General features: G+C 39.2%; 1 protein-coding gene across 2 annotated transcripts; it reads right to left on the bottom strand.

Annotated features, from left to right (window-relative positions):
- Positions 1-1,580: 1,580 nt before the first annotated feature.
- On the bottom strand, positions 1,581-26,793 carry LOC139413143 (nuclear factor erythroid 2-related factor 2-like). 2 transcript variants are annotated; one of them, XM_071160235.1, is made up of 5 exons: positions 26,525-26,790; positions 10,312-10,569; positions 9,223-9,318; positions 8,892-9,113; positions 1,581-5,327 (listed from the first exon to the last, which is right to left on the bottom strand). In XM_071160235.1, the coding sequence occupies exons 1-5, from the start codon at positions 26,564-26,566 to the stop codon at positions 4,122-4,124; spliced, it is 1,824 nt and encodes a 607-aa protein (XP_071016336.1). In that variant the 5' UTR covers positions 26,567-26,790; the 3' UTR covers positions 1,581-4,121. The 2 variants fall into 2 exon arrangements, with proteins under 2 accessions (XP_071016336.1, XP_071016337.1); XM_071160236.1 differs by having other exon boundaries at positions 1,589-5,324; positions 26,525-26,793.
- Positions 26,794-27,264: the final 471 nt, after the last annotated feature.

Here is a 27,264-nt window from a genome sequence, read left to right on the forward strand (position 1 = left end):
TCACCTGATGGCTCTCAGAGAGATTCTTGCGTAAAATACAGAGGTAGCCATTTTTCCAATCGGTCCTACTGAAAAGCAAATTGTCCCGGTGGATATTTTATCAAATAGATACAGTGCCTTGCGAAAGTATTCGGCCCCCTTGAATAATTTTGCACACCCAATTTTTCAGTTTTTGATATGTTAAAAAAGTTTGAAATATCCAATAAATGTCGTTCCACTTCATGATTGTGTCCCACTTGTTGTTGATTCACAAAAAAATACAGTTTTATATCTTTATGTTTGAAGCCTGAAATGTGGCAAAAAGGTCGCAAAGTTCAAGGGGGCCGAATACTTTCGCAAGGCACTGTATTTGAAAAACACCTTGAGGATTGATTATAAAAAACGTTTGCCATGTTTCTGTCGATATTATGGAGCTAATTTGGAATATTTTTCAGCGTTGTCGTGACCGCTATTTCCGGTGGATTTCTCAACATAACGTGACCAACAAACGGAGGTATTTTGGTTATAAAAATAAGCTTTATGGAACAAAAGGAACATTTTATGTCTAACTGGGAGTCTCGTGAGTGAAAACATCCGAAGCTCATCAAAGGTAAACTAATAATTTGATAGCTTTTCTGATTTTCGTGACTAAGCTTCCTGCTGCTAGCTGGACATAATGCTATGCTAGGCTATCGATAAACTTACACAAACGCTTGTCTTGCTTTGGCTGTAAAGCATAATTTCAAAATCTGAGATGACAGGGTGATTAACAAAAGGCTAAGCTGTGTTTCACTATATTTCACCTGTGATTTCATGAATATGAATATTTTCTAGTAATATTTTTGGACCGTTGCGCTATGCTAATCAGTGTAGTTGATGACAATTCTCCCGGATCCGGGCCACCATCTACAAAAGTTCACTCAAAAAGGCAATATTTCAGAACTGGGTTTGATTTCGTTTTTGTTGATTTAATTATGAAATGTTTGTTAATATATTTAAACTTCCATTGGTTAATCTATTGCTCAGTTATCATTTGGCTCATGTAAATAATTCTGTAGTTGTCCCTTTAAATATCCTAAGGTCAACATCCTCATAGTGTTCCCATTTTTCTCATGTAAATGTTGTAGCTAGATAAAAAGATGAAACAATTTATTTATGAAATATCCAGTCTTTGCTCTTTTCTTCATTACCATGCTGATGATTTCAATTTGTATTGGATACATTTGTTATCTGTTAAAGACATTGAATACATGTTGTTTAGTATATTTACTATATTTAGATGTTTTATTTATTTCCCTGTGTAGTAAGTTCATTTAAAGTTGTGTGATTTGGTTTATGTACAAACATTTCAATGTTTAACACACAGTAACCAAAAACCTGGACTAAATGTGCATATTCATACTTTGCAGCAAACAGAAAGTTCTGCCAATTCACCACAACAGTTTGCGACAAAACAAATTTGCATGTGAAAATATGAGCTTGTCACACATTTATGGTGAATTGGCCAAAGGTTTGCCACAACTGTTTGCCAGAACCTGTTTTTCTGTAAGGGTAATGAACCTCCACTTAGACATGAAAGGAGGAGAACAATAGAAATGGGGTGGAGATGATCTTTCAACCTTTATTTGCACAAATGTCAACAAAGCCTTTACATGAAAGCACCCCTGTCATTTTTATCTGTTGTATACTTCAAGAACATGGGGTAGTTACCTAGTTAGCAAGGTTGGGGTCGATTCAGAATTTAGTTACGAATTGCTCTTGAATTTCAATTAAACTCTTGAATTTGAATCGAATTTGAATTGGACATGCCTTACAGGAAGCAGAATTTGGATTTAATTAAAATGTGCAATTTAGTCTACACTTCAAATGTTTATTTTTATATTGTGTATAGATGGTTACCAATACTATGTACACTACCATTCAACATTTTGGGGTCACTTAGAAATGTCCTTGTTTTTGAAAGAAAAGCAATTTTTTTTGTCTGTTAAAATAACATAAAATTGATCAGAGTAGACATTGTTAATGTTGTAAATGACTTGTAGCTGGATACGACTGATTTTTTAATGGAATATCTACAAAGGCGTACAGAGGCCCATTATCAGCAACCATCACTCCTGTGCACGTTGTGTTAGCTAATCCAAGTTTATGATTTTAAAAGGCTAACTGATCATTAGAAAACCCTTTTGCAATTATGAAAACTGTTGTCCTGATTAAAGAAGCAATATATCTGGCCTTCTTTAGACTAGTTGAATATCTGGAGCATCAGCATTTGTGGGTTTGATTACAGGCTCAAAATTTGCCAGAAACAAAGACTTTCTTCTGAAACTCGTCAGTCTATTCTTGTTCCAAGAAATGAAGGCTATTCCATGCGAGAAATTGCCAAGAAACTGAAGATCTTGTACAAAGCGGTGTACTACTCCCCTTCACAGAACAGCGCAAACTGATTCTAACCAGAATAGAAAGAGTAGTGAGAGGCCCCGGTGCACAACTGAGCAAGAGGACAAGTACATTAGAGTCTCTAGTTTGAGAAACAGATGCCTCACAAGTCCTCAACTAGCAGATTCATTAAATAGTAGCTGGTGTAACTGAGTCAGGTTTTGTAGGCCTCCTTGCTCGCACATGCTTTTTCAGTTCTGTCCACACATTTTCCATGGGATTGTGGTCAGGGCTTTGTGATGGCCACTCCAATACCTTGACTTTGTTGTCCTTAAGTCCTTAAAACTTTGGAAGTATGCTTAGGGTCATTGTTCATTTGGAAGACGCATATGCGACCAAGCTTTAACTTCCTGATTGATGTCTTGAGATGTAGCTTCAATATATCCACCTAATTTTCCATCCTCACGGTGCCATCTATTTTGTGAAGTGCACCAGTCCCTCCTGCAGCAAAGTACCCGCACAACATTATGCTGCCACCCCCGTGCTTCACGGTTGGGATGGTGTTCCTCGGCTTGCAAGCCTCATAATTTTTCCTCCAAACATGACAATGGTCAATTATGGCCAAACAGTTCTATTTTTGTTTCAGACCAGAGGACATTTCTCCAAAAAGTACAATCTTTGTCCCCATGTGCAGTTGCAAACTTTAGTCTGTATTTTTAATGTCGTTTTTGGAGCAGTGGCTTCTTCCTTGCTGAGTGGCCTTTCAGGTTATGTCGATATAGGACTCCTTTTACTGTGGATATAGATACTTTAGCACCTGTTTCCTCAAGCATCTTCAAAAGGTCCTTTGCTGTTGTCCTGGGATTGATTTATACTTTTCACACCAAAATACGTTCATCTCTAGGAGACAATATGCGTCTCCTTCCTGAGCGGTATGACGGCTACGTGGTCCCATGGTGTTTATACTTGCATACTATTGTTTGTGCAGATGAACGTGGTACCTTCAGGTGTTTGGAAATTGCTCCCAAGGATGAACCAGACTTGTGGAGGTCTACCATTTTTTTCTGAGGTCTTGGCTGATTTCTTTTGATTTTCCCCTGATGTCAAGGAAAGAGGCACCGAGTTTGAAGGTAGGCCTTGAAATACATCCACATGTACACCTCAAATTGATTCAAATGATGTCAATTATCCTATCAGAAGCTTCTAAAGCCATGACATAATTTTCTGGAATTTTCCAAGCTGTTTAAAGGCACAGTCAACTTAGAGTATGTAAACTTCTGACCCACTGGAATAGTGATACAGTGAATTATAATTGAAATAATCTGACTGTAAACAATGTGAGGAAAAATTACCTGCGTCATTCACAAAGTAGATGTCCTAACTGACTTCCCAAAACGATAGTTTGTTTAACAAGAAATTCGTGGAGTGGTTGAAAAACTAGTTTTAATGACTCCAACCTAAGTGTATGTAAACTTCCGACTTCAACTGTACATACACACGTCATCATGTCTCAATTGCAAATAGGGTAGAAATCTATTTGCATAGCTATGATTACAGGAACAAAAAAAGTATTGCTGTACAAAATAAGGAGAGATTTCAACATTGACAATATTATTGCATGAACCAAGTGGAATTAAGTAAAATAACACTCCTGTTTCACTACTCCTTAAGCAACATATATAATTTTGATAGTCTAGCATATAACTTTGAGCATGGTAGTCTTGTAGAGTAGGTAAAAAGTAATGAAAACAGTTCAATGGAAGAGACTATTTGTCTTGACCCTTGAGTGTCTTTTTAACACGAGGCACAAGGAACATGCTGCCATCGGAGGTCTGCTGGAGAGAGTAGTCACTGGGAGAGTAGGGCTTCCCCTCCTCATCTCTCAGCCGACTGAATACCTCCAGGTACAGACTCCCCAGCTGCTCCTTTAGCTCCTTCAGACTGCCGTTCCTCTGGGCACTCTCCCTGAGTAAGTGCGCCTTCTTCTCGCACAGTGCTTCAAGCTCACCCTCCAGGCCTGAGATGCTCTCCATCTTGCGCTTGCGGCAGTTCTGGGCTGCCACCTTGTTCTTTCCACGTCGGCGGATGTCTCGGATCAGGACCAGCTGGACCTCGTTAAGCTGGTGCTTGGACATGAGCTCATTGAAGTCGTCCACGGGCAGGTTGATAATGAGCTCCACAGCAAAGGGGATCCCCAGGGCCTTGGCCCGCTGTTCGTCTCTGGACAGACGGGACTGGCAGCCTGCAGAGCGTCTTCTCGACTTGTCTTTGGTGAATGGGCGCTGGTTATGGCCGTTGCCCTCTATGAGCTCACTCTTTGGGTAGGGTAGGCTGTCTGCCGGAAAATGGGATACTGGACCAGTGTTGTAAGGGGAGGACTGTTGTTCCTCTCCATGGAGAGACAGTGAGAACATCTCTCTGTACTCGGTCCGGTTGCTGTCCATCTCCTCCAGGTCTGAGTCGCTGTATCCCATAGAACTATCGTCCTGATGGGATTTCATAGGCGAGCTGACATTGTCCATTGACAGACCGGAGTCAGAGTCGGGGAACTCTGTAGCAGTCCTGTGTCCATCTGTCAGGGAAAATTGGGGGACATGTATTTCTGACGGTTCCAGTGGTTTGTGTCTCACCTCCTCCTGTGGGTAGGCCTCATTGGAAGTATAGGATAACATGGGGGAGCTTGGTTTTGTGTTTGAGTGGTCAGTGTAGAACAGCTTACAGAGGCTGTCTGTGGTGTAGGTTGTGTTGAGCTCCGGGGGTTTCAGAGTCATTTGGTTAAGGTTGTCAGGGGGAACCATCCCTTTGAAGTTGTTGATGAGTAGGACAGGTGGTGTAGTATCAATGTTTGTGACCAAGCCTGGGAGCTCAGGCAAGTACAAGCTGTAGTTAGGGTCCTGCACATCTAGGGGCATGCTTGTGCTGGTATAGCCATTCTGATCCAGGATATCTGACACTTGCATTTTTAAGTTCTGCTGTTGAAAATAGAGGAAATCAAAGAATTAGAAAACAGTCAGTGACCTATATACACTGTAAAATATTTTATTGAAAGGTGAGACTGTTAATTTCACGTCTTCATTATCATAGTGAAAAACAAAAGACTTGTAATCTCTAGTGGGCAACCCTTATAAACAATGGGTAAAATGACTATCTAAAATTGGATAGCATTGCCATTGTAGTTCAAGACTATGTACAGTCATGGCTGAAATAGCTTTATTTTTGGATATGTGCTATCCCGTGGTGGAACTATATACAGCTCCATAGCAAGTATGAAAACCCTATTCAGTGAAACTTGATCACAGAGTGAATTAATACAATTAATGAATGAATGACATTTTATATGTGTCAAATCGCCAGTTGACATTCAGCCAACTTGACACAACATGGGCCAGCATCCCTGTGGAACGCTTTCAACATCTTGTAGAGTCCATGCCCCGATGCATTGAGGCTGTTCTGAGGGCAAAAGGGCGGGTGCAACTCACAATTAGGAAGGTGTTCTTCATGTTTGTATACTGGCTATTGTACACACCGAGTAGATATGATCGATACAGTCTCTGGATTTACGAAAACTTTTTGTTTTTCCACCAGAATGTTTTGATCCTCCAAAAAGGTCATTAACCTACTGTTGAGGATGGATGAATATAATTTATAGATCGTACCTAGTAAACTTATACCTCTCCAGTTCAGTGGCACTGAACATCATTGAGCATGCAAGATCTTGCAAGTTAATTGCAGACACTCAGATCCACTTCTCTCTCTAAACTAGAGGCCATTCATTTCACATTTTAGTCAGTTGGCAGATGCTCTTATCAAATCAATTTGTATTTGTCACATGCTTCGTAAACAACAGGTGTGGACTAACAGCTAACTTATGGGTCCTTCCCAACAATGCAGAGATTTGTTTTTGGAGAAAAAATAGAAAAGTAAAACACGTAATAATAGATGCATTAACCTACTGTTGAGGATGGATGAATATAATTTATAGACCGTACCTAGTAAACGTATGCCTCTCCAGTTCAGTGGCACTCTCGTGTCATTTTTTAATGATTTGGTAATGGGATTTACTATGGACTTATTCCAAGTGGATGGAGGTACACTGTACTCTAAACAAATTCAAAGCAAACCATGTAGAACTTAAGTTAATTTAGAGGATTTTAAGACTTCATTAAGAAGTTCATCAATGCCAAATGCTTTCCCATTTTTTGCTGTGTCAATCGTCTTCTTAACTTCTGCCACGGACAACTCCTCATTTAGGTAAGGGTTACAGTTGAAGTCGGAAGTTTACATACACTTAGGTTGGAGTCATTAAAACTTGTTTTTCAACCACAGCACAAATTTCTTGTTAACAAACTGTCGTTTTGGCAAGTCGGTTTGAACATCTAATTTGTGGATGACACAAGACATTTTTCCAACAAACAGATTATTTCACTTATAATTCACTGTATCACAATTCAAGTGGGTCAGAAGTTTACGTACAATAGGTTGACTGTGCCTTTAAACAGCTTGGGAAATTCCAGAAAACCACGTTCATCTGCACAAACAATAGTACACAAATATAAACACTATGGGACCACGCAGCCGCCATACCGCTCAGGGAGGAGCCGCATTCTGTCTCCAAGAGATGAACATACTTTGGTGCAAAAAGTGCTAATCAATCCCAGAACAACAGCAAAGGACCCTGTGAAGATGCTTGAGGAAACAGGTACAAAAGTATCTATATCCACAGTTAAACGAGTCCTATATCGACATAACCTGAAAGGTCACTCAATGAAGCCACTGCTCCAAAACCGCCATAAAAAATCCAGATTACAGTTTGCAACTGCACATGGGGACAAAGATTGTACTTTTTGGAGAAATGTCCTCTGGTCTGATGAAACAAAAATAGAACTGTTTGGCCATAATGACCATTGTCATGTTTGGAAGAAAAAGAGTGAGGCTTGCAAGCTGAGGAACACCATCCCAACCGTGAAGCACGGGGGTGGCAGCATCATGTTCTGGGGGTGCTTTGCTGCAGGAGGGACTGGTGCACTTCACAAAATAGATGGCATCAAGAGGACCGAAAATGATGTGGATATATTGAACAACATCTCAAGACATCAGTTAAAGCTTGGTTGCAAATGGGTCTTCCAAATGAACAATGACCTCAAGCATACTTCCAAAGTTGTGGCAAAATGGCTTAAGGACAACAAAGTCAGGGTATTGGAGTGGCCATCACAAAGCCCTGACCTCAATTCTATAGAAAATGTGTGGGCAGAACTGAAAAAGCATGTGCGAGCAAGGAGGCATAGAAACCTGACTCAGTTACACCAGTTACACCCAACTAATTGTGGGAAGCTTCTGGAAGGCTACCTGGAACATCTGGCCCAAGTTAAACAATTCAAAGGCAATGCTACCAAATACTAATATAGTGTTTGTAAACTTCTGACCCACTGGGAATGTGATGAAAGAAATTAAAGCTGAAGTAAATTATTCTCTCTACTATCATTCTGAAATTTCAATACAGTATATAAGAGGGTTCTGAGTTTGACGTTGTGTTTTTTTATTGTTGTGTTTTTCTTCCTTTATTTAACTAGGCATGTCAGTTAAGAATAAATTCCTATTTTCAATTACGGCCTTGGAACAGTGGGTTAACTGCCTTGTTCAGGGGCAGAACGACAAATTTTTACCTTGTCAGCTCGGGGATTCGATATTAAAACCTTTCGGGTTACTAGTCCAATGCTCTAACCACTAGGCTTCCTGCTGCCGCTACCTGCCATTTCCCAGTTTAGTTTTCAGGGAACATGTGTCTTTATAAAATTCTTCCTCAAAATATGCCACATTTTCATTTCCTGAGAACAAACTTGCAAACCCCTTCTCCCACTCATTAAGTACCTGTGTAATATCGAACTTCAGCCCCCCTGCTCTTCACTGACTTCCATTGGAATTTTCTTATGTCGTTTTGGTCCTAATTTATTTGGTTCCAGAACTGTTGAGAATTTATTGTCTGTATCTCCTCAAGGTGTAATACCTGCCCTCTCTGATATCTCTGTTTGAATAGGCTCAGTTTTTAATCAAACACATGCTGTTTTTTCTTAAAATCCTTTCTAAAATGTTATCTTGTATTCCTATCTTTACACTGTAGAAATAAGTGCTCAGCCTTGCGGTGTACAGATCATAGGTCCCTTAACTCATCATTCCAATAAGGCTTGTTAGGCTTGTAAACCTTCCTGGACTTGAGTTCAAATGTGCGTGCTATTTCAGAACATAGAAACTCAGTTGGCAAATGTGTTTTCTTGCATTTAGGCCTATGCATCCCTATGTACGTATATTTTGTGTGATGCACAATAATACCTGTTTGAGAAAGATCATGCCAACAGAAAAGGACATAAATAAAAGAGAATTATCAGGAAGTCTACTTTTCAAATTTGTTCTAACAAAGGCGTGCTTGTGCTGTGTCCTCGCACACCCTACTGCAGCAGCCACTCGTTGTTAGGTGTCCATTACCTAGCTGAACAGGGCTTGTTGTGGCCTTATGAATTGTTCCGTTGTGCCATACCTACCTGGAGCTCAGGCAGGGAGAGCAGCTCCATCCAGGCCTGCTCCACATCCACAGGGGCTGGTTCCAGAGATGCAGGCACAGCAATGGGAGCCTTGTGGGGGGCCAGCAGAGCAGAGAGCATGGGGTTCTGGGCCACAGGTGACTGCTGGGAGGTCAGCATATCTGGCCTACTGTTGCCAATGGAAGGGGAGGGCATGATATGTGCAGGAGGAGGATGGGGGAGCTAGAATACACAGACACATACTGGAAATTAGAGGGGATGCATTGATAAGAGGAGAAACAGATTGGAATTATGTTACTGGTTTGTAGGTATTGGTAGTGTATTCTCTTACCTCAATGGTTTCTACTAAAGGGAATGTCTCTGCGAGAAGCTGCATGCACTCATCAAATGAAAGTGCATCCCCATCCACTTTGGAAAAAATGGTGTTCTACAAAAACAGACACACAGATATAAATTACTGGCTGTATGAGCAATAAAGTTATTTTAATTATTTTTGAACATAATTAACCGTTGAAATCGGAAGTTTGCATACACCTTAGCCAAATATATTTAAACTCGGTTTTTCACAATTCCTGACATTTAATCCCTTTAACATTCCCTGTCTTAGGTCAGTTAGGATCACCACTTTATTTTAAGAATGTGAAATGTCAAAATACGTAATAGTAGAGAGAATTATTTATTTCAGCTTTTGTTTCTTTCATCACATTCCCAGTGGGTCAGAAGTTTATATACACTCAATTCGTATTTGGGAGCATTGCCTTTAAATTGTTTAACTTGGGTCAAACATTTTGGGTAGCCTTTGACAAGCTTCCCACAATAAGTTGGGTGAATTTCGGCCTATTCCTCCTGACAGAACTGGTGAAACTGAGTCAGATTTGTAGGCCTCCTTGCTCGCACACGCTTTTTCAGTTCTGCCCACAAATGTTCTATAGGATGGAGCAAAAGCCTCCTGCAGCAAAGCAACCCCACAACATGATGCTTCCACCCCCGTGCTTCACTGTTGAGATTATGTTCTTTGGCTTGCAAGCCTCCACTTTTTCCTCCAAACATAACGATGGTATTACGGCCAAACAGTTCTATTTTTGTTTCATCAGATCAGAAGATATTTCTCCAAAAAGTACGATCTTTGTCCCCATGTGCAGTTGCAAACCGTAGTCTTGCTTTTTTGGGTGGTTTTGGAGCAGTGGCTTCTTCCTTGCTGAGCGGCCTTTCAGGTTTTGTTTATATAGGACTCGTTTTATTGTGGATATAGATACTTTTGTATACCACCCTGAAAATAAATATTTTAAAAAACAAGACACAGAACACATACACATGCATTTCCCTAGCATAAATTCTAATCTCGTTACTCTTTTCTATTCCAGAGGGGGACCACTCTCTGGTGTGACTGACTGACACAGACAGACAGACAGATAGATACCTGGTTTCCCACTGTGTTGGGCAGCTCTGGTTCACTGGGTAGCAGGCAGGGCATGAACTCTCCAGTCTCCTCGTCCAGCTCCAGCTGTTCGAGCAAGGCCTTATCCTGCTCCCTCAGCAGGTGCAGCCTATTCTCCTCCTCCAGTTCCCTCTGCCTGCGCAGCTCATCCTCCTTCTGCCGCAGGCTCAGGTCAAACACCTCCCGCTCGGCACCCAGGTCAATGTCCTGCCTCCACAGGATGTCAATCAAGTTCATATCCTGGCAGGAGAACAACGACCATAGTGAGTTAAGATAGGAGGATAGCAGGACAACACTACAGCCAACACCACTGCTACTCCAACTATTCTTATCTGCTCTTTAATTATTTGTTATTCTTATTTCTTACTTTTTTGTTGTTGGTATTTTCTTAAAACTGCATTGTTGGTTAAGGGCTTGTAAGTAAGCGTTTCACTGTAACGTCTACACCTGTTGAATTCGGCGCATGTGACAAATGCGATTTGATTTGATTTGAAGGCAGGGTTCTTTAAAGAACCACTTTTAATGCAGGGATCCTGAAGTATTTGACAAAGCGTAATCGTATTTGACAAAGCGTATTTGACAAAGCATAAGATGGATATAGTATGCTCACCCATCACGAACAAACAGAAGGCAGACAAGTGGGATCAAAAAAGGTGTGTTAACAATACCCAGAAAGCTTCTCTGTGCCACGTATTGTATCCCCTGTTCCCCTCCCTGTGGACAGCTGTCCCTTACCCCCACCTTTAGCCATAACACAACTCAATCAGATGAGATGTGTGACGAGGATGTATGAATAATACATGCTGTTCTCCTCATTCTTAAAGCGGAATGGCTCCACACCCACGTGTACATTTCAGCAACCTCCAACACCAGCATCTAGCTAAACCACCAAATACCATCAAGATCCACTAAAGAGAGCAGAGTAAAATACGAGTATTACATACATGAAGTAAGTTACATGTTGCACAGTTTACAAAGCCAGCATTTTTGTATGTCCTTGATCAGCCTTTGTTTCTATATGCGAGAGCAGCACACAGTGTGGCTGAAAGACGCTGCTCAACTCAATAATAAGCCATTGGCCGAGATACTCTATGATTGATAATTATTATTCAGCAGGCTTGAATTTCAGTCCAATCGCAAAAATGCTGCCACTGGACCAAATATAATCTGACCAATAGGAAACAAGACAAATTTATTCTGTTTGATGAAGCTGAACCCATATAAGAACCTCTGACAGTTGTTATATCATTGGTTGTTTCATAAGATTTCTATTATATTATATTGTCTACAATTTTTACACTGAATATTATACTTTGATGATTATGACAAAGAACATAACACCTAATATTTGGCTGGTAGACTGCCAAACATGTGTTTGGACTGTGAGGCAGTTTCATTCATAGGACTGTCACTGGAATGTTGCAGTAACTGCTCTAGGCTGTTTACCTCTACAATCATCATGCAAAATGCATTTGATGAATACACCTGCTAGCAAGGCACACATTTTTGAAGATTTGTCCCAACTCATTTATTTTCAAGATGACAGTAGGAGCCACAGACACTGTGGGGCTGTTTCCTGGACCCAGATTAAGCATAGGACTAAAATATGAATTTTTCCATTGACAATTATGTCTGGCTTAAAAAGCTTAATCTCGGTTCTGGGTCCAAGCGACAAAACTATCTCTGGGTATCAATGGTTCTTTTCACAAACACATTCAGCTCATTATGTGGCCATGAAGCTTCAAGAGCGTGTGGTGTTGACTCAGTAACAAGCTAAACATCCATTACAAAAGAGTTTCAAAGGAACGCAAGGCGAAGATCAAAAGGACAGACAGTGACCTTGACTCAACCAACATCAACCCTTTGGCTCAGTAGATAATTTAACAAGAAAACTATTCTGGTAAAGTACACATTTTCCTCCCGTATCAGTTGTTTTACCCCCCCATTAAACAATCAAATCGGACATTAACTTCATAGTTATGGCTGGACGGCTGTTGTGATAGCGTTATTGCCACTGCATTGGGGCAGGTTTTGAATGATTATTCCCTGCTTTATGACTAGGCGGTCACACTATAGTCTTTCCACTAATGTGTAAAATCAGGGCAGCTTTAGAGGTTTTTCCCCATACAGCGTCACAGGGATTACTCTTCTAAATAAAATAACCGACAATTCCGAATAAAATGCATGTAATAACTTGAATTGGCCATAAGTAAATGACTGAGTATGTGTCTGTCCATTCTCAGGAGTCACGCCTCCTTTAATGGACCAATCAGCAGTTGAAACAATAACAAAGCGTTCTCCATGCCACTGTTTGGGTAAAAAGCTGATGGATGGGGCTGGAGAAATGTAATCACTCTCAAATTCAGACAGAGCTTTGGATGCAAGGACTTACCATCTATATATGATATAATCATCATAGTTGTAACTATGTTTTGAGGCAAAACAGTGTTTGTTTTGAAATCATTGGCGTAAAACAAGCTTATATTTTGGGTTCTGGTGGGGTACGATAGTTAAACTAAGCTCGAGGCATTTATAAAAAAGTTATATTCTTCAAAAATCTATGGGTACATATTATTAATTTTTAAGACCTAAAATGGATGTAGCAACTACTGTTTTCCCCTTTAAAGTTACATGAGTTAATGGGGTACAGACATAAATGGAATATCAGACACTATCAGGCATTGCAACACATGGATTTAGTACTGTAGATATGTGGTAGTGGTGGAGTAGGGGCCTGAGGGCACACAGTGTGTTGTGAAATCTGTGAATGTATTGCAATGTTTTAAAATGGTATAAACTGCCTTAATTTGCTGGACCCCAGGAAGAGTAGCTGCTGCTTTGGCAGCAGCTAATGGGGATCCATTATAAATACAAACACAAATACACATCTTTCAGGTGTCACATTTTGATTCCTCACTATTTTTCAATATCCATACATGCATAATTAAACTACATGTGTATGACAATGTGAAGGAAGACATTAGCAATAACTGACACTGGGAGTTAAAATACATTTTATTATAGCTATTTGACAAAAATAACCAGAAGACATCAACGCTGTATTTAAAATATATATAGAGTACCAGTCAAAACTTTGGACACACCTACTCATTCCAGGGTTTTTCTATATTTTTACTATTTTCTACATTGTTGATTAATAGTGAAAACATCAAAACTATGAAATATTCATGTAGTAACCAAAAATGTATTAAACAAATCAAAATATATTTTATATTTGAGATTCTTCAAAGTAGTCACCCTTTGCCTTGATGACAGCTTTGCACACTGTCGGCATTCTCTCAATAAGCTCCATGAGGTAGTCACCTGGAATGCATTTCAATTAACAGGGGTGCCTTGTTAAAGGTTAATTTGTGGAATAGTCTTTCCTTCCTAATGTGTTTGAGCCAATCAGTTGTGTTGTGACAAGGTAGGAGTGGTATACAGAAGAGTACTTTATTTTCTAAAAGTCCATACTATGGCAAGAACAGCTCAAATATGCAAAGAGCAACGACAGTAAATCATTACTTTAAGACATGAAGGTCAGTCAATGTGGAACATTTAAAGAACTTTGAAAGTTTCTTAAAGTGTAGTTTCAAAAACCATCAAGTGTTATGATGAAACTGGCTCTCAGGAAAGGAAGACCCAGAGTTACATCTGTTGCAGAGGATATGTTCATGTGGGCTGCACCTCAGATTGCAGCCCACATAAACACTTCACAAAGTTCAAGTAACAGACACATCTGAACATTGACAGTTCAGAGACTGTGTGAATCAGGCCTTAATGGTCAAATTGCTACAAAGAAACCACTTATAAAGGACACCAATAATAATAAGAGACTTTCTTGGGCCAAGAAACACTAGCAATGGACATTAAACTGGTAGAAATCTGTCCTGTGGTCTAATGAGGCCAAATTTGAGATTTTTGGCTCCAATCACTGTGTCTTTGTGAGATGCAGAGTAGGTGAACGGTTGTGTGGTTCCCACCGTGAAGCATGGAGGAGAAGGTGTGATAGTTTGGGGGTGATTTTGCTGGTAAATCAGTGATTTATTTGGAATTCAAGGCACACTTAACCAGCATGGCTACCACAGCATTCTGCAGCGATACGCCATCCCATCTGGTTTGAGCTTAGTGGGACTATAATTTGTTTTCAACAGGACAATGACCCAACACACCTCAAGGCTGTGTAAGGGCTATTTGACAAAGAAGGAGAGTGATGGAGTGCTGCATCAGATGACCTGGCCTGCACAACCACCCGACCTCAACCCAAGTGAGATGGTTTGTGTCTCCTGACCCCTCCTGTCTCAGCCTCCAGTATTTATGCTGCAGTAGTTTATGTGTCGGGGGGCTAGGGTCAGTTTGTTATATCTGGAGTACTTCTCCTGTCCTATTCGGTGTCCTGTGTGAATCTAAGTGTGCGTTCTCTAATTCTCTCCTTCTCTCTTTCTCTCTCTCGGAGGACCTGAGCCCTAGGACCATGCCCCAGGACTACCTGACATGATGACTCCTTGCTGTCCCCAGTCCACCTGGCTGTGCTGCTGCTCCAGTTTCAACTGTTCTGCCTTATTATTATTCGACCATGCTGGTCATTTATGAACATTTGAACATCTTGGCCATGTTCTGTTATAATCTCCACCCGGCACAGCCAGAAGAGGACTGGCCATCCCACATATGCTCTCTCTAATTCTCTCTTTCTTTCTCTCTCTCGGAGGACCTGAGCCATAGGACCATGCCCCAGGAATACCTGACATGATGACTCCTTGCTGTCCCCAGTCCACCTGACTGTGCTGCTGCTCCAGTTTCAACTATTCTGCCTTATTATTATTCGACCATGCTGGTCATTTATGAACATTTGAACATCTTGACCATGTTTTGTTATAATCTCCACCCGGCACAGCCAGAAGAGGACTGGCCACCCCACATAGCCTGGTTCCTCTCTAGGTTTCTTCCTAGGTTTTGGCCTTTCTAGGGAGTTTTTCCTAGCCACCGTGCTTCTACACCTGCATTGCTTGCTGTTTGGGGTTTTAGGCTGGGTTTCTGTACAGCACTTTGAGATATCAGCTGATGTACGAAGGGCTATATAAATAAATTTGATTTGATTTGATTTGGTTTGATTTGGTTTGAGATGAGTTGGACCGCAGAGTGAAGAAAAAGTAGCCAACAAGTGCTTGGCATATGTGGGAACTCCTTCAAGACTGTTGGAAAAGCATTCCGCATGAAGCTGTTTGAGAGAATGCCAATGAGTGTGTAAAGCTGTCACATTGCTTGAAATACACAGTGCCTTCAGAAAGTATTCACAGCTCTTACATTTTACACAATTTGTTACGTTACATAGTTGGATAAAAATTAATTTAATTGGTCATTGTTTGTAAATGTCACGCCCTGACCGTAGATTGCTGTGTAGGTTTCTATTTTTAGTTTGGTCAAAGTGTGATGTGGGTGGGTATTCTATGTTGTAGGTCTAGGTTTTCTTTTTCTATGTGTTTGGCCTGGTATGGTTCTCAATCAGAGGCAGCTGTCTATCGTTGTCTCTGATTGAGAGCCATATTTAGGTAGCCTGTTTTCCCATTTTGAGTTGTGGGTGATTATTTTCTGGTTAGTGTTTGTGGCACCTGTCAAAACTGTTTGTTTATCATTTTGTTGTTTTTGTTCGTGTATTCATTCTTAATTAAAAGTATTATGGTAATGTACCACGCTGCACTTTGGTCCTCCTCTCCTTCCACCAACAAAAACCGTTACACACAATGCTCTGTAATGTCAAAGTGGGATTTTTTTGTTGATTTCCTTTTAATTAATGAAAAATAAAACACCATTATATCTTGATTATATAAGTATTTAACCTCCTGAGTCAAAGCTCTGTCAATAGCTTGCTAGACACATTTTTACAAGTTGCAATAGATCTTCAAGCCGATTTAGGTCATAACTGTAACTCTGCCACTCAGGAACATTCAATGTCGTCTTGGTAAGCAACTCCAGTGTATATTTGGCCTTGTGTTTTGGGTTATTTTGCTGCAAAAAAAAAGGTGAATTTGTCTCCCAGTGACTGTTTGAAAGCAGACTGAACCAGATTTACCTCTAGGATTTTGCCTGCGCTTAGCTCTATTAAATTTATATTTATCCTAAACTCCCACGTCCTTGCCAATGACAAGCATACCCATAACATGATGGAGCCAACAACATGCTTGAAAATATGGAGAGTGGTACTCAGTGATGTGTTGTGTTAGATTTGCCCCAAACATAAGGCTTTGTATTCCTGGCAAAAGGTTCATTTCTTGGCCAGATTATTTTCCGTATTACTTTAGTGCCTTATTGCAAACAGGTTGCACGTTTTGGAATATTTTTTATTCTGGACAAGCTTCCTTCTTTGTAATCTATTTATGTTAGTATTGTGGAGTAACTACAATGTTGTTGATTCATCCTCAGTTTCTCCTATCAGTCATTAAACTCGAACTGTTTTAAAATCACTATTAGCCTCATGGTAAAATCCCTGAGCGGTTTCCTTCCTCTCCGGCAAACGAGTTAGGAAGGACGCTTGCATCTTTGTAGCGACTCAGTGTATTGATACACCATCCAAAGCGTAATTGATAACTTCAGCATGCTCAAAGGGAAACGCTTTCTTAAATTTTTACCCATCTACCAAATGGTTCCCTTCTTTGCAAGGCATGGGAAAACCTCCCTGGTCTTTGTGGTTGAATTCAATACTAGACTGAGGGACATAACATAATTGTGTGTGTGTGGTGCAGAGATCAGGTAGTTATTCAAAAAGCATGTTAACCACTATTATTGCACACAGAGTGAGTCAATGAAACTTATTATGACACTTATTAAGCACTTTTTTCTACTCCTGAACGTATTTAGGTTTGCCATAACAAAAGGGTTTAAATACTTGACTCAAGACATTACATCTTTTCAGATTTGTATTCATTTGCAAAATAATCAAAATACAAAAATTCCACTTTGACATTATGGGGTATTGTGTGTAGATCAGTGACACAAAATCTGAATGTAATCTATTTTAAATTCAGGGTGTAACACAACAAAATGTGGAAAAAGTACATTGGTGTGAATACCTTTTGAAGGTACTGTGTAGTATGATGCACTCACTGTATATAGACTTTTTGTTTTCTTTTGTTCTACTGTTGTATTGACTGTATGTTTTGTTTATTCCATGTGTAATTCTGTGTTGTATGTGTCGAATTGCTACGCTTTATCTTGGCCAGGTTGCAGTTGCAAATGAGAACTTGTTCTCAACTAGCCTACCTGGTTAAATAAAGGTGAAATAAAAATAAATAAAAAGTATTGTGCCAAAATGTAATTGAAACTCTGTCTCCAGTGTAATATGTACTCTGTTACAGTGACGGTCTGGCCCTCTGAAAACTACTTAGAACCACACCACCTTTCACCACCTGGGAAAAGATTACAGCAGAGAGGGTGATGTAACTGCATGTGCACTTTTCTGTTTAGTGTGTGGATTGTGCAGATAACATGGCAGCATGACCATCCCACAACACAATGGAATGCATTTTCATGTGTCTAAACGCCTTGAAATACAATGTCTTGTGGTGTCAGTTGACTATGTTAACGGTATGAAAGGAAAACTAATGTGAGAGTTGGGTGAGACTCACCTGGCCCTATGAGCATGACAAAAGTAAGGTAAAGGCTCATTTGTCAATCTTATCTCAGTCGACTACACAATACAGCTTTCATTTCAGGCCCACGCACACCCATTTATCAACTAACAAAAGAAAGGGAGAGGTGAACACAGCTACAGGTAGAGTTATATTAGCAGGACTTACAATCAGCCAGCATTGGAACCTGATAAAGCAGCCTGATTAGAGGTCAATCTTAGGCTGATCTTTATTTTAATGTTTAAAATGTTAACTTTATTTTACCAGGTTAGTCTCATTCAGATTAAAAATCTCTGACCTGGCCAAAATAGCAACACACAAAATGTCATGCAAAAACACATTTACAACATAAAACATAAAGTACTAATGATTAAAAACATAAATTTACACATTGAGCAGGCAAAATCTTGCAAGTTAATTGCAGACACTCAGATCCACTTTTCTCTCTAAACCAAAGGCCATTCATTTCACGTTTTAGTCAGTTGGCAGATGCTCTTATCACATCAATTTGCATTTTTCACATGCTTCGTAAACAACAGGTGTGAACTAACAGTGAAATGCTTACTTATGGGTCCTTCCCAAGAATGCAGAGAATTTTTTTTTAGAAAAGAATTGAAAAGTAAAACACGTAATAATAGATGCATTAACCTACTATTGAGGATGGATGACTAAAATTTATCGACTGTACCTAGTAAACTAATGCCTCTCCAGTTCAGTGGCACTCTCTGGTAATTTTTTTATGATTTGGTAATGGGATTTACTATGGATTTATACCAAGTGGATGGCAGTATACGGTACTCTAAACAAATTCAGAGCAAACCATGTAGAACTTCAGTTAATCTAGAGGATTTTAATGCTGGCAAATCAGGGTTTCATTTGGAATTCAAAACATACTTAACCAGCATGGCTACCACAGCATTCTGCAGAAATACGCCATTCAATCTGGTTTGCGCTTAGTGGGACTATCATTTGTTTTTCAACAGGACAATGACCCAACACACCTCAAGGCTGTGTAAGGGCTATTTGACCAAGAAGGAAAGTGATGGAGTGCTGTATCAGATGACCTGGCCTGCACAACCACCCAACCTCAACCCAAGTGTGATGGTTTGGGATGAGTTGGACCACAGAGTGAAGGAAAAGTAGCCAACAAGTGTTCGGCATATGTGGGAACTCCTTCAAGACTGTTGGAAAAGCATTCCTCATGAAGCTGTTTGCGAGAATAACAATGAGTGTGTAAACCTGTCACATTGCTTGAAATACACAGTGCCTTCAGAAAGTATTCACAGCTCCTTACTTTTAACACATTTTGTTATGTTACAAAGTTGGATTCAAATTAATTTAATTGGTCATGTTTTGTAAATGATCCACACACACACACAATACTCTAATGTCAAAGTGGGATTTTTTTCAAATTTCCTTTTAATTCATGAAAAATAAAACACTATTATATCTTGATTAGATAAGTATTCACCCCCCTAAGTCAAAGCTCTGTCAATAGCTTGCTAGACAGATTTTTACAAGTCTTGCAATAGATCTTCAAGCCGATTTAGGTCAAAACTGTAACTCTGCCACTCAGGAACATTCAATGTCGCCTTGGTAAGCAACTCCAGTGTATATTTGGCCTTGTGTTTTGGGTTATTTTGCTACAAAAAAGGTGAATTTGTCTCCCAGTGACAGTTTGAAAGCAGACTGAACCAGATTTACCTCTAGGATTTTGCCTGCGCTTAGCTCTATTAAATTGATATTTATCCTAAACTCCCACGTCCTTGACAATAACAAGCATACCCATAACATGATGGAGCCAACAACATGCTTGAAAATATGGAGAGTGGTACTCAGTGATGTGTTGTGTTAGATTTGCCCCAAACAGAAGGCTTTGTATTCCGGGCAAAAAGTTCATTTCTTGGCCACATTATTTTCCGTATTACTTTAGTGCCTTATTGCAAACAGGTTGCACGTTTTGGAATATTTTTTATTCTGGACAAGCTTCCTTCTTTGTAATCTATTTATGTTAGTATTGTGGGGTAACTACAATGTTGTTGATTCATCCTCAGTTTTCTCCTATCAGTCATTAAACTCAAACTGTTTTAAAATCCCCATTGGCCTCATGGTAAAATCCCTGAGCTATTTCCTTCCTCTCCGGCAAACGAGTTAGGAAGGACGCTTGCATCTTTGTAGCGACTCAGTGTATTGATACACCATCCAAAGCGTAATTGATAACTTCAGCATGCTCAAAGGGAAACGCTTTCTTAAATTTTTACCCATCTACCAAATGGTTCCCTTCTTTGCAAGGCATGGGAAAACCTCCCTGGTCTTTGTGGTTGAATCTCTGCTTGAAATTCAATACTAGACTGAGGTACATAGCATAATTGTGTGTGTGTGGTGCAGAGATCGGGTAGTCATTCAAAAAGCATGTTAACCGCTATTATTGCACACAGAGTGGGTCAATGCAACTTATTATGACACTTATTAAACACTTTTTTCTACTCCTGAACGTATTTAGGTTTGCCATAACAAAAGGGTTTAAATACTTGACTCAAGACATTACATCTTTTCAGATTTTTATTAATTTGCAAAATAATCCAAATACAAAAATTCCACTTTGACATTATGGGGTAGTTTGTGTAGATCTGAATGTAAATCTATTTTAAATTCAGGGTGTAACACAACAAAATGTGGAAAAAGTTAATTGGTGTGAATACCTTCTGAAGGCACTGTAGTATGATGCACTCCCTGTATATAGACTTTTTGTTTTCTTTTGTTCTACTGTTTTATTGACTGTATGTTTTGTTTATTCCATGTGTAACTCTGTGTTGTATGTGTCGAATTGCTACGCTTTATCTTGGCCAGGTTGCAGTTGCAAATGAGAACTTGTTCTCAACTAGCCTACCTGGTTAAATAAAGGTGAAATAAAAATAAATAAAAAGTATTGTGCCAAAATGTAATTGAAACTCTGTCTCCAGTGTAATATGTACTCTGTTACAGTGACGGTCTGGCCCTCTGAAAACTACTTAGAACCACACCACCTTTCACCACCTGGGAAAAGATTATAGCAGAGAGGGTGATGTAACTGCATGTGCACTTTCCTGTTTAGCGTGTGGATTTTCCCAGGTGGTGAAAGGTGGTGTGGTTCTTTTTGTTTTCAGAGGTTGTTTTCAGAGGGCCAGAACATATTATACTGGAGACAGAGTTTCAATAACATTTTGGCACAATACTACAGTGCATTCAGAAGGTATTCACACCAATTTACTTTTTCCACATATTGTTGTGTTACACCCTGAATTTAAAATTGATTACATTCAGATTTTGTGTCACTGATCTACACACAATACCCCATAATGTCAGAGTGGAATTTTTGTATTTTGATTATTTTGCAAATGAATAAAAATCTGAAAAGATGTAATGTCTTGAGTAAAGTATTTAAACCCTTTTGTTATGGCAAACCTAAATACATTCAGGAGTAGAAAAAGGTGCTTAATAAGTGTCATAATAAGTTGCATGGACTGTGTGCAATAATAGGGGTTAACATGCTTTTTGAATCTCTGCACCACACACACACAATTGTCTGTTATGTCTCTCAGTTGAGAAGTCAATTTCAAGCAGAGATTCAACCACAAAGACCAGGGAGGTTTTCCCATGCCTTGCAAAGAAGGGCACCTATTGGTAGATGGTTAAAAATAAAAGAAAGCGTTTCCCTTTGAGCATGCTGAAGTTAACAATTACGCTTTGGATGGTGTATCAATACACTCAGTCACTACAAAGATGCAAGCGTCCTTCCTAACTCGTTTGCCAGAGAGGAAGGAAACTGCTCAGGGATTTTACCATGAGGCCAATGGCAATTTTAAAACAATTCAAGTTTAATGGCTGTGATAGGAGAAAACTGAGGATGAATCAACAACATTGTAGTTACTCCACAATACTAACCCGAATTGATTACAAAGAAGGAAGCTTGTCCAGAGTAAAAAATATTCTAAAACTTGCAACCTGTTTGCAATAAGGCACTAAAGTAATACGGTAAATACTGTGGCAAAGAAATTCACTTTTTGTCCGGAATACAAAGCGTTATGTTTGGGGCAAATCTAACACAACACATCACTGAGTACCACTCTCCATATTTTCAAGCATGGTGTTGGCTCCATCATGTTATGGGTGTGCTTGTCATCGGCAAGGACGTGGGAGATATTTAAGATTAATATAAACTCAATAGAGCTAAGTACAGGCAAAATCCTAGAGGTAAATCTGGTTCAGTCTGCTTTCAACTGGGAGACAAATTCACTTTTTTTGCAGCAAAATAACCCAAAACACAAGGCCAAATATACACTGGAGTTGCTTACCAAGACGACATTGAATGTTCCTGAGTGGCAGAGTTACAGTTATGACCTAAATCGGCTTGAAGATCTATGGCAAGACTTGTAAAAATGTGTCTAGCAAGCTATTGACAGAGCTTTGACTTAGGGGGGTGAATACTTATATAATCAAGATATAATGGTGTTTTATTTTTCATTAATTAAAAGGAAATCATATAATTTTTCCCACTTTGACATTAGAGTATTGTGTGTGTGTGGAATAGCGTGTGGATTGTGCAGATAACATGGCAGCATGACCATCCCACAACACAATGGAATGCATTTTCATGTGTCTAAACGCCTTGAAATACAATGTCTTGTGGTGTCAGTTGACTAGGTCAACAGTATGAAAGGAAAACTATTGTGAGAGTTGGGTGAGACTCACCTGGCCCTGTGAGTATGACAAAAGTAAGGTAAAGGCTCATTTGTCAATCTTATCTCAAATTACTACACAATATAGCTTTCACTTTAGGCCCACGCAAACCCGTTTATCAACTAACAAAAGAAAGTGAGAGGTGAACACAGCTACATGCATGGTTATATTAGCAGGCCTATCAATCAGCCAGCATTGGAACCTGATAAAGCAGCCTGATTAGAGGCCAATCTCAGGCTGATCTTTATTTTAATGTTTAAAATGTTAACTTAATTTTACCAGGTTAGTCTCATTGAGATTAAAAATCTCTGACCTGTCCAAAATAGCAGCACAAAATGTTATGCAAAAACACATTTACAACATAAAACACAAAGTACTACAGTTTAAAAACATACATTTACACATTGAGCATGCAAGATCTTGCAAGTTAATTGCAGACACTCAGATCCACATCTCTTTCTATACTAGAGGCCATTCATTTCACATTTTAGTCAGTTGGCAGATACTCTTGTAAAATCAATTTGTATTTGTCACATGCTTCGTAAACAACAAGTGTGGACTAACAGTGAAACGCTTACTTATGGGTCCTTCCAGGTTTACCTTCCAGCAGGATAATGACCCTAAGCATACTTCACCAATTTGGACTATGTTGTGTATGTCCATTACATGAAATCCAAATAAAATGCAGCAAAATAGGAAAAACGCCAAGGGGGATTAATACTTTTGCAAGGCATTGTATCTACATGACTTAATCCATGTGTATGTATAGCGTGTATGTTATCATGTGTGTGTATGTGTATGCATGTGTCTGTGCCAATATTTGTGTTGTTAAAATCCAATTTTGCTGCTTGCGTCAGTTACTTGATGTGGAATAGAGTTCCATTTAGGCATTGCTCTATGTAGTACTGTGCGACATGAACCGCTCTCCTTGAAGTTTTTGATGATCCGATAAATGGTTGATTTAAGTGCAATCTTAATGGCAGCAGTATCCTTGCCTGTGAAGCCCTTTTTGTGCATAGCAATGATGTAGGAACGTGTTTCCTTGCAGGTAAGCATGGTTGACAGAGGAAGAACAATGATTCCAAGCACCACCCTCCTTTTGAAGCTTCCAGTCTGTTATTCGACCTCAATCAGCATGACAGAGTGATCTCCAGCCTTGTCCTCATCAACACTCACACCTGTGTTAATGAGAGAATCCCTGACATGATGTCAGCTGGTCCTTTTGTGGCAGGGCTGAAATGCAGTGGAAATGTTTTTTGGGGATTCAGTTCATTTGCATGGCAAAGAGGGACTTTGCAATTAATTGCAATTCATCTGATCACTCTTCATAACATTCTGGAGTATATGCAAATTGCCATTATACAAACTGAGGCAGCAGACTGTGAAAATTAATATTTGTGTCATTCTCAAAACTTTTGGCCACGACTGTAGACACTCTAATGCACTTGTACTCTTGCTCTGTTGTGCACTGGGGCCTCCCACTCCTCTTTCTCTTTCTAGTCATTTACAACATTAACAATGTCTACACTGTATTTCTGATCAATTTGATGTTATTTTAATAGACAAAAAATGTGCATTTCTATTTCAAAACAAGGACATTTCTAAGTGAGTCCAAACTTTCGAACATTAGTGTACGTATTCCCAGTCATGTGAAATCCATAGATTAGGGCCTAATTCATTCATTCCAATTGACTGATTCCCTTAAATGAGCTGTAATTCAGTAACATCTTTGAAGTTGTTGCATGTTGCGTTTATATTTTTGCTCAGTCAGTATATTACAATTTTCACCTAATTTTAACTTGAATATCTTGAAGATGGCCTTAATCTAAATGTAAAGTGACATCTGGTCTTACTTTGTGTGTAGTAACGCCAGATGTGTATAGTAACCCCATCCATTATTGTTTGATCTAGCATGGATGACAACCTTTAAGCTTTTTTTCAAGCACTTTTTATAGTTTGGCTGGTCTACTAGTAGGCTTACTTTGAAAAAACAGAATGGTGTTGACCTGTTGACCTTATTGCCCAAACCATCTATACACTCAGGACATTAAAAAGGTTAAAAAGGTTACATCAACTTTTGGTACCCAATGATTATTGAAGAATATAACTTAGAAATGCCTCATGACATGAGCTTAGTTCAACTGTCGTACCCAATTAGAATCCAAAATATAAGCTTATTTTACTCCAATGTTTGTTAATAAAGTAAATGTAAACAAACACCATATAGCCTCACAACATGGTTAAAATTATAATGGATGGTCATTCCTTGCAACTATAGCTCTGTCTATACATTTGAGAGTGGTTAGATGTCTCCAGCCCCATCCTTAACCTTTTTACCTAAACAGTGGTTGGGAGAATGCTGCAGGTACCCCTTTAATAACCCCCACCCCATGGCATGAGCAGTCATCAAAGACTTTGGTAGAATAGAATAAAGTAGAATATAAAATAATACAATATGCTTTGTATTCACACCATCAGTATCCTAGGTTATATCACCCTTTAAATGAAGAGGGTAATATTTACTACTGTGGCTCTTCATTTATGTGTTTACAACAACCAATTCCATCATAACAAGAGAGTTGTTCATCCACCTTCAAGGTCCAACTATATCATACAACTCAGCTTGATAAAGTGCAGTAGGCCTATAATCAGAGATTGCCAGTATTTCTGTTGCATGTATTTCAATTACTTTGAGTATTTTGTCATTTGTATTTGTGGCCCTCTATCACCCCAAATTTGCTGCTTTGGTATAGGAAATCTAATAGCACTATGCTGTATTAAGATTGTCTGCTAAATTACCAACATGTAAACGTTAAAATGAACACATGCAAAGCAAACTGGCCACTAGTCTTATGAGCTCCACCCCTTATTATAACAATACCCACTGTGCTTTGCAGGTTCTTTAGCATATTTCATTTTGGCCATTTTAGCAGCAACTTAAAGTCAGTGCATTCAACCATATATCACAGTTATAGCAAGTAAAATGTCTGTTACATTTACTGAGAATGTTTATCTGAATACAATGCTTTGCAAAAATATTTTTGCTTGATACATCTTTGGAGTATATTGTAGTTGTATCAAGATACATTTATCTTTGCCAATCTCTTCCTTTAATATATTTAATTCAAAGAACTTCAAAACATAAGCTTTTACAAACAAACATTCCTGTATGAGACTGCCTACAATTGTGGACCTAGTGGACTGAGCGAAGGTGGCCACTGATGATATGCCATCGATACAGAGATCACACGCTACAGGGTACCGCCACAGTCCTGGAGGGGGCTCTCGACAAACAATGAACTGGATGGTATTTTTGGGGAAGAATCAGATGTATAATTTTTTTTTTCTGACCAATTCAAAGACATCCTGCTTTCGAAATTCAACCTTAAACGTGGATTTGAATCTTTATGAAACAGTTTGAAACTGTGTTATAGGCTACAGCTGTGGTAAAGAACTCAAGTATGAGGCTGTCCAATGACTTTGCAGATTTTTCTACAGATTTAAGAGAAACAGTTCACAACAAGCAAATATTGGAAAAAGTGAGATTCTATGCCTACTAAAATAATTTCAATCCACATTTATTTAATAGGCTTTATTTATGCTACATTTAATTTGTTCCATATAACACAAAATAGCCTAATCCAGGTTGCCTAGTCAACTTTATGATGCAGTTTCTTAGCCTCCCCTTCTGTCTACTATACTGTTGCCTATACTGCAACATTTTAAGTAGCCTACCACAGGATAACAACAATGGCTTATGACACAATTTCTATAGTCTAAGCGTTTCTCTTGAGTCAGAAACACATTTGTTAGGCCGCCTATGAAGCATGTTATTCAGCCCCTTCTCTTACCTGTTGACTTCGATGTGCACTTGACAATTCTACCTCCATCATTGCGCTGATATTCCCTTGTGAATTTGCTCTTAAACACCCAGAGCCGCATTTATCTTTAAAGTCCCTTACACTAACACAAATCAAATTAAATCTTACCGAACAGCGTCCTGAATATGAAAATAGTTCACTTGTATAGAAATAAAAAATGAGGTCTAGAAATAATGAAAGCGTAAAGAAACCCCAGCCGCTGAACGGCCCTGCCCACTAGCAGCGGCAGCCTGACTGACAAGGTGGGAACAGCCCCTGGCGCTGTCTGGACACTGAGAGCTCGCCATAAAAATACACCCAGAATGTTTCCTTTTCATTCAGTGACATCTAGTGGGTATAGTCTATTAGTTGTATCCCATAAACTCGTAGGCAATACAACGAAATAGGCCTAGTTTAAGACACAATTTTACAAATACATGATTTTGTAAATCAGGCCAACACCACTTCATGAACTGTACAAACAACACCTCATAAGGAAAGCACTCCAGGTATCCAACAACAACTCAACCCCCCCCACACATCATTCCAAATGCTTCCATCTGGTGAGGGACTAAAAGTGCCACTCGCTTGTAAGAATGGCCTAAAAAGTATTTTATCCCAAATAAGACAGATGATCTGACACGTAAATGCTCAATGTGCTCAGTGTGTATGTTTTATGTCTGTTTTTATCCCTTTAATATAAGCCAGAGCGCCAAATGCAATTTTACATT

This window comes from Oncorhynchus clarkii, chromosome 7 (assembly GCF_045791955.1).
Source record: "Oncorhynchus clarkii lewisi isolate Uvic-CL-2024 chromosome 7, UVic_Ocla_1.0, whole genome shotgun sequence".
Classification (NCBI taxonomy): domain Eukaryota; kingdom Metazoa; phylum Chordata; class Actinopteri; order Salmoniformes; family Salmonidae; genus Oncorhynchus; species Oncorhynchus clarkii.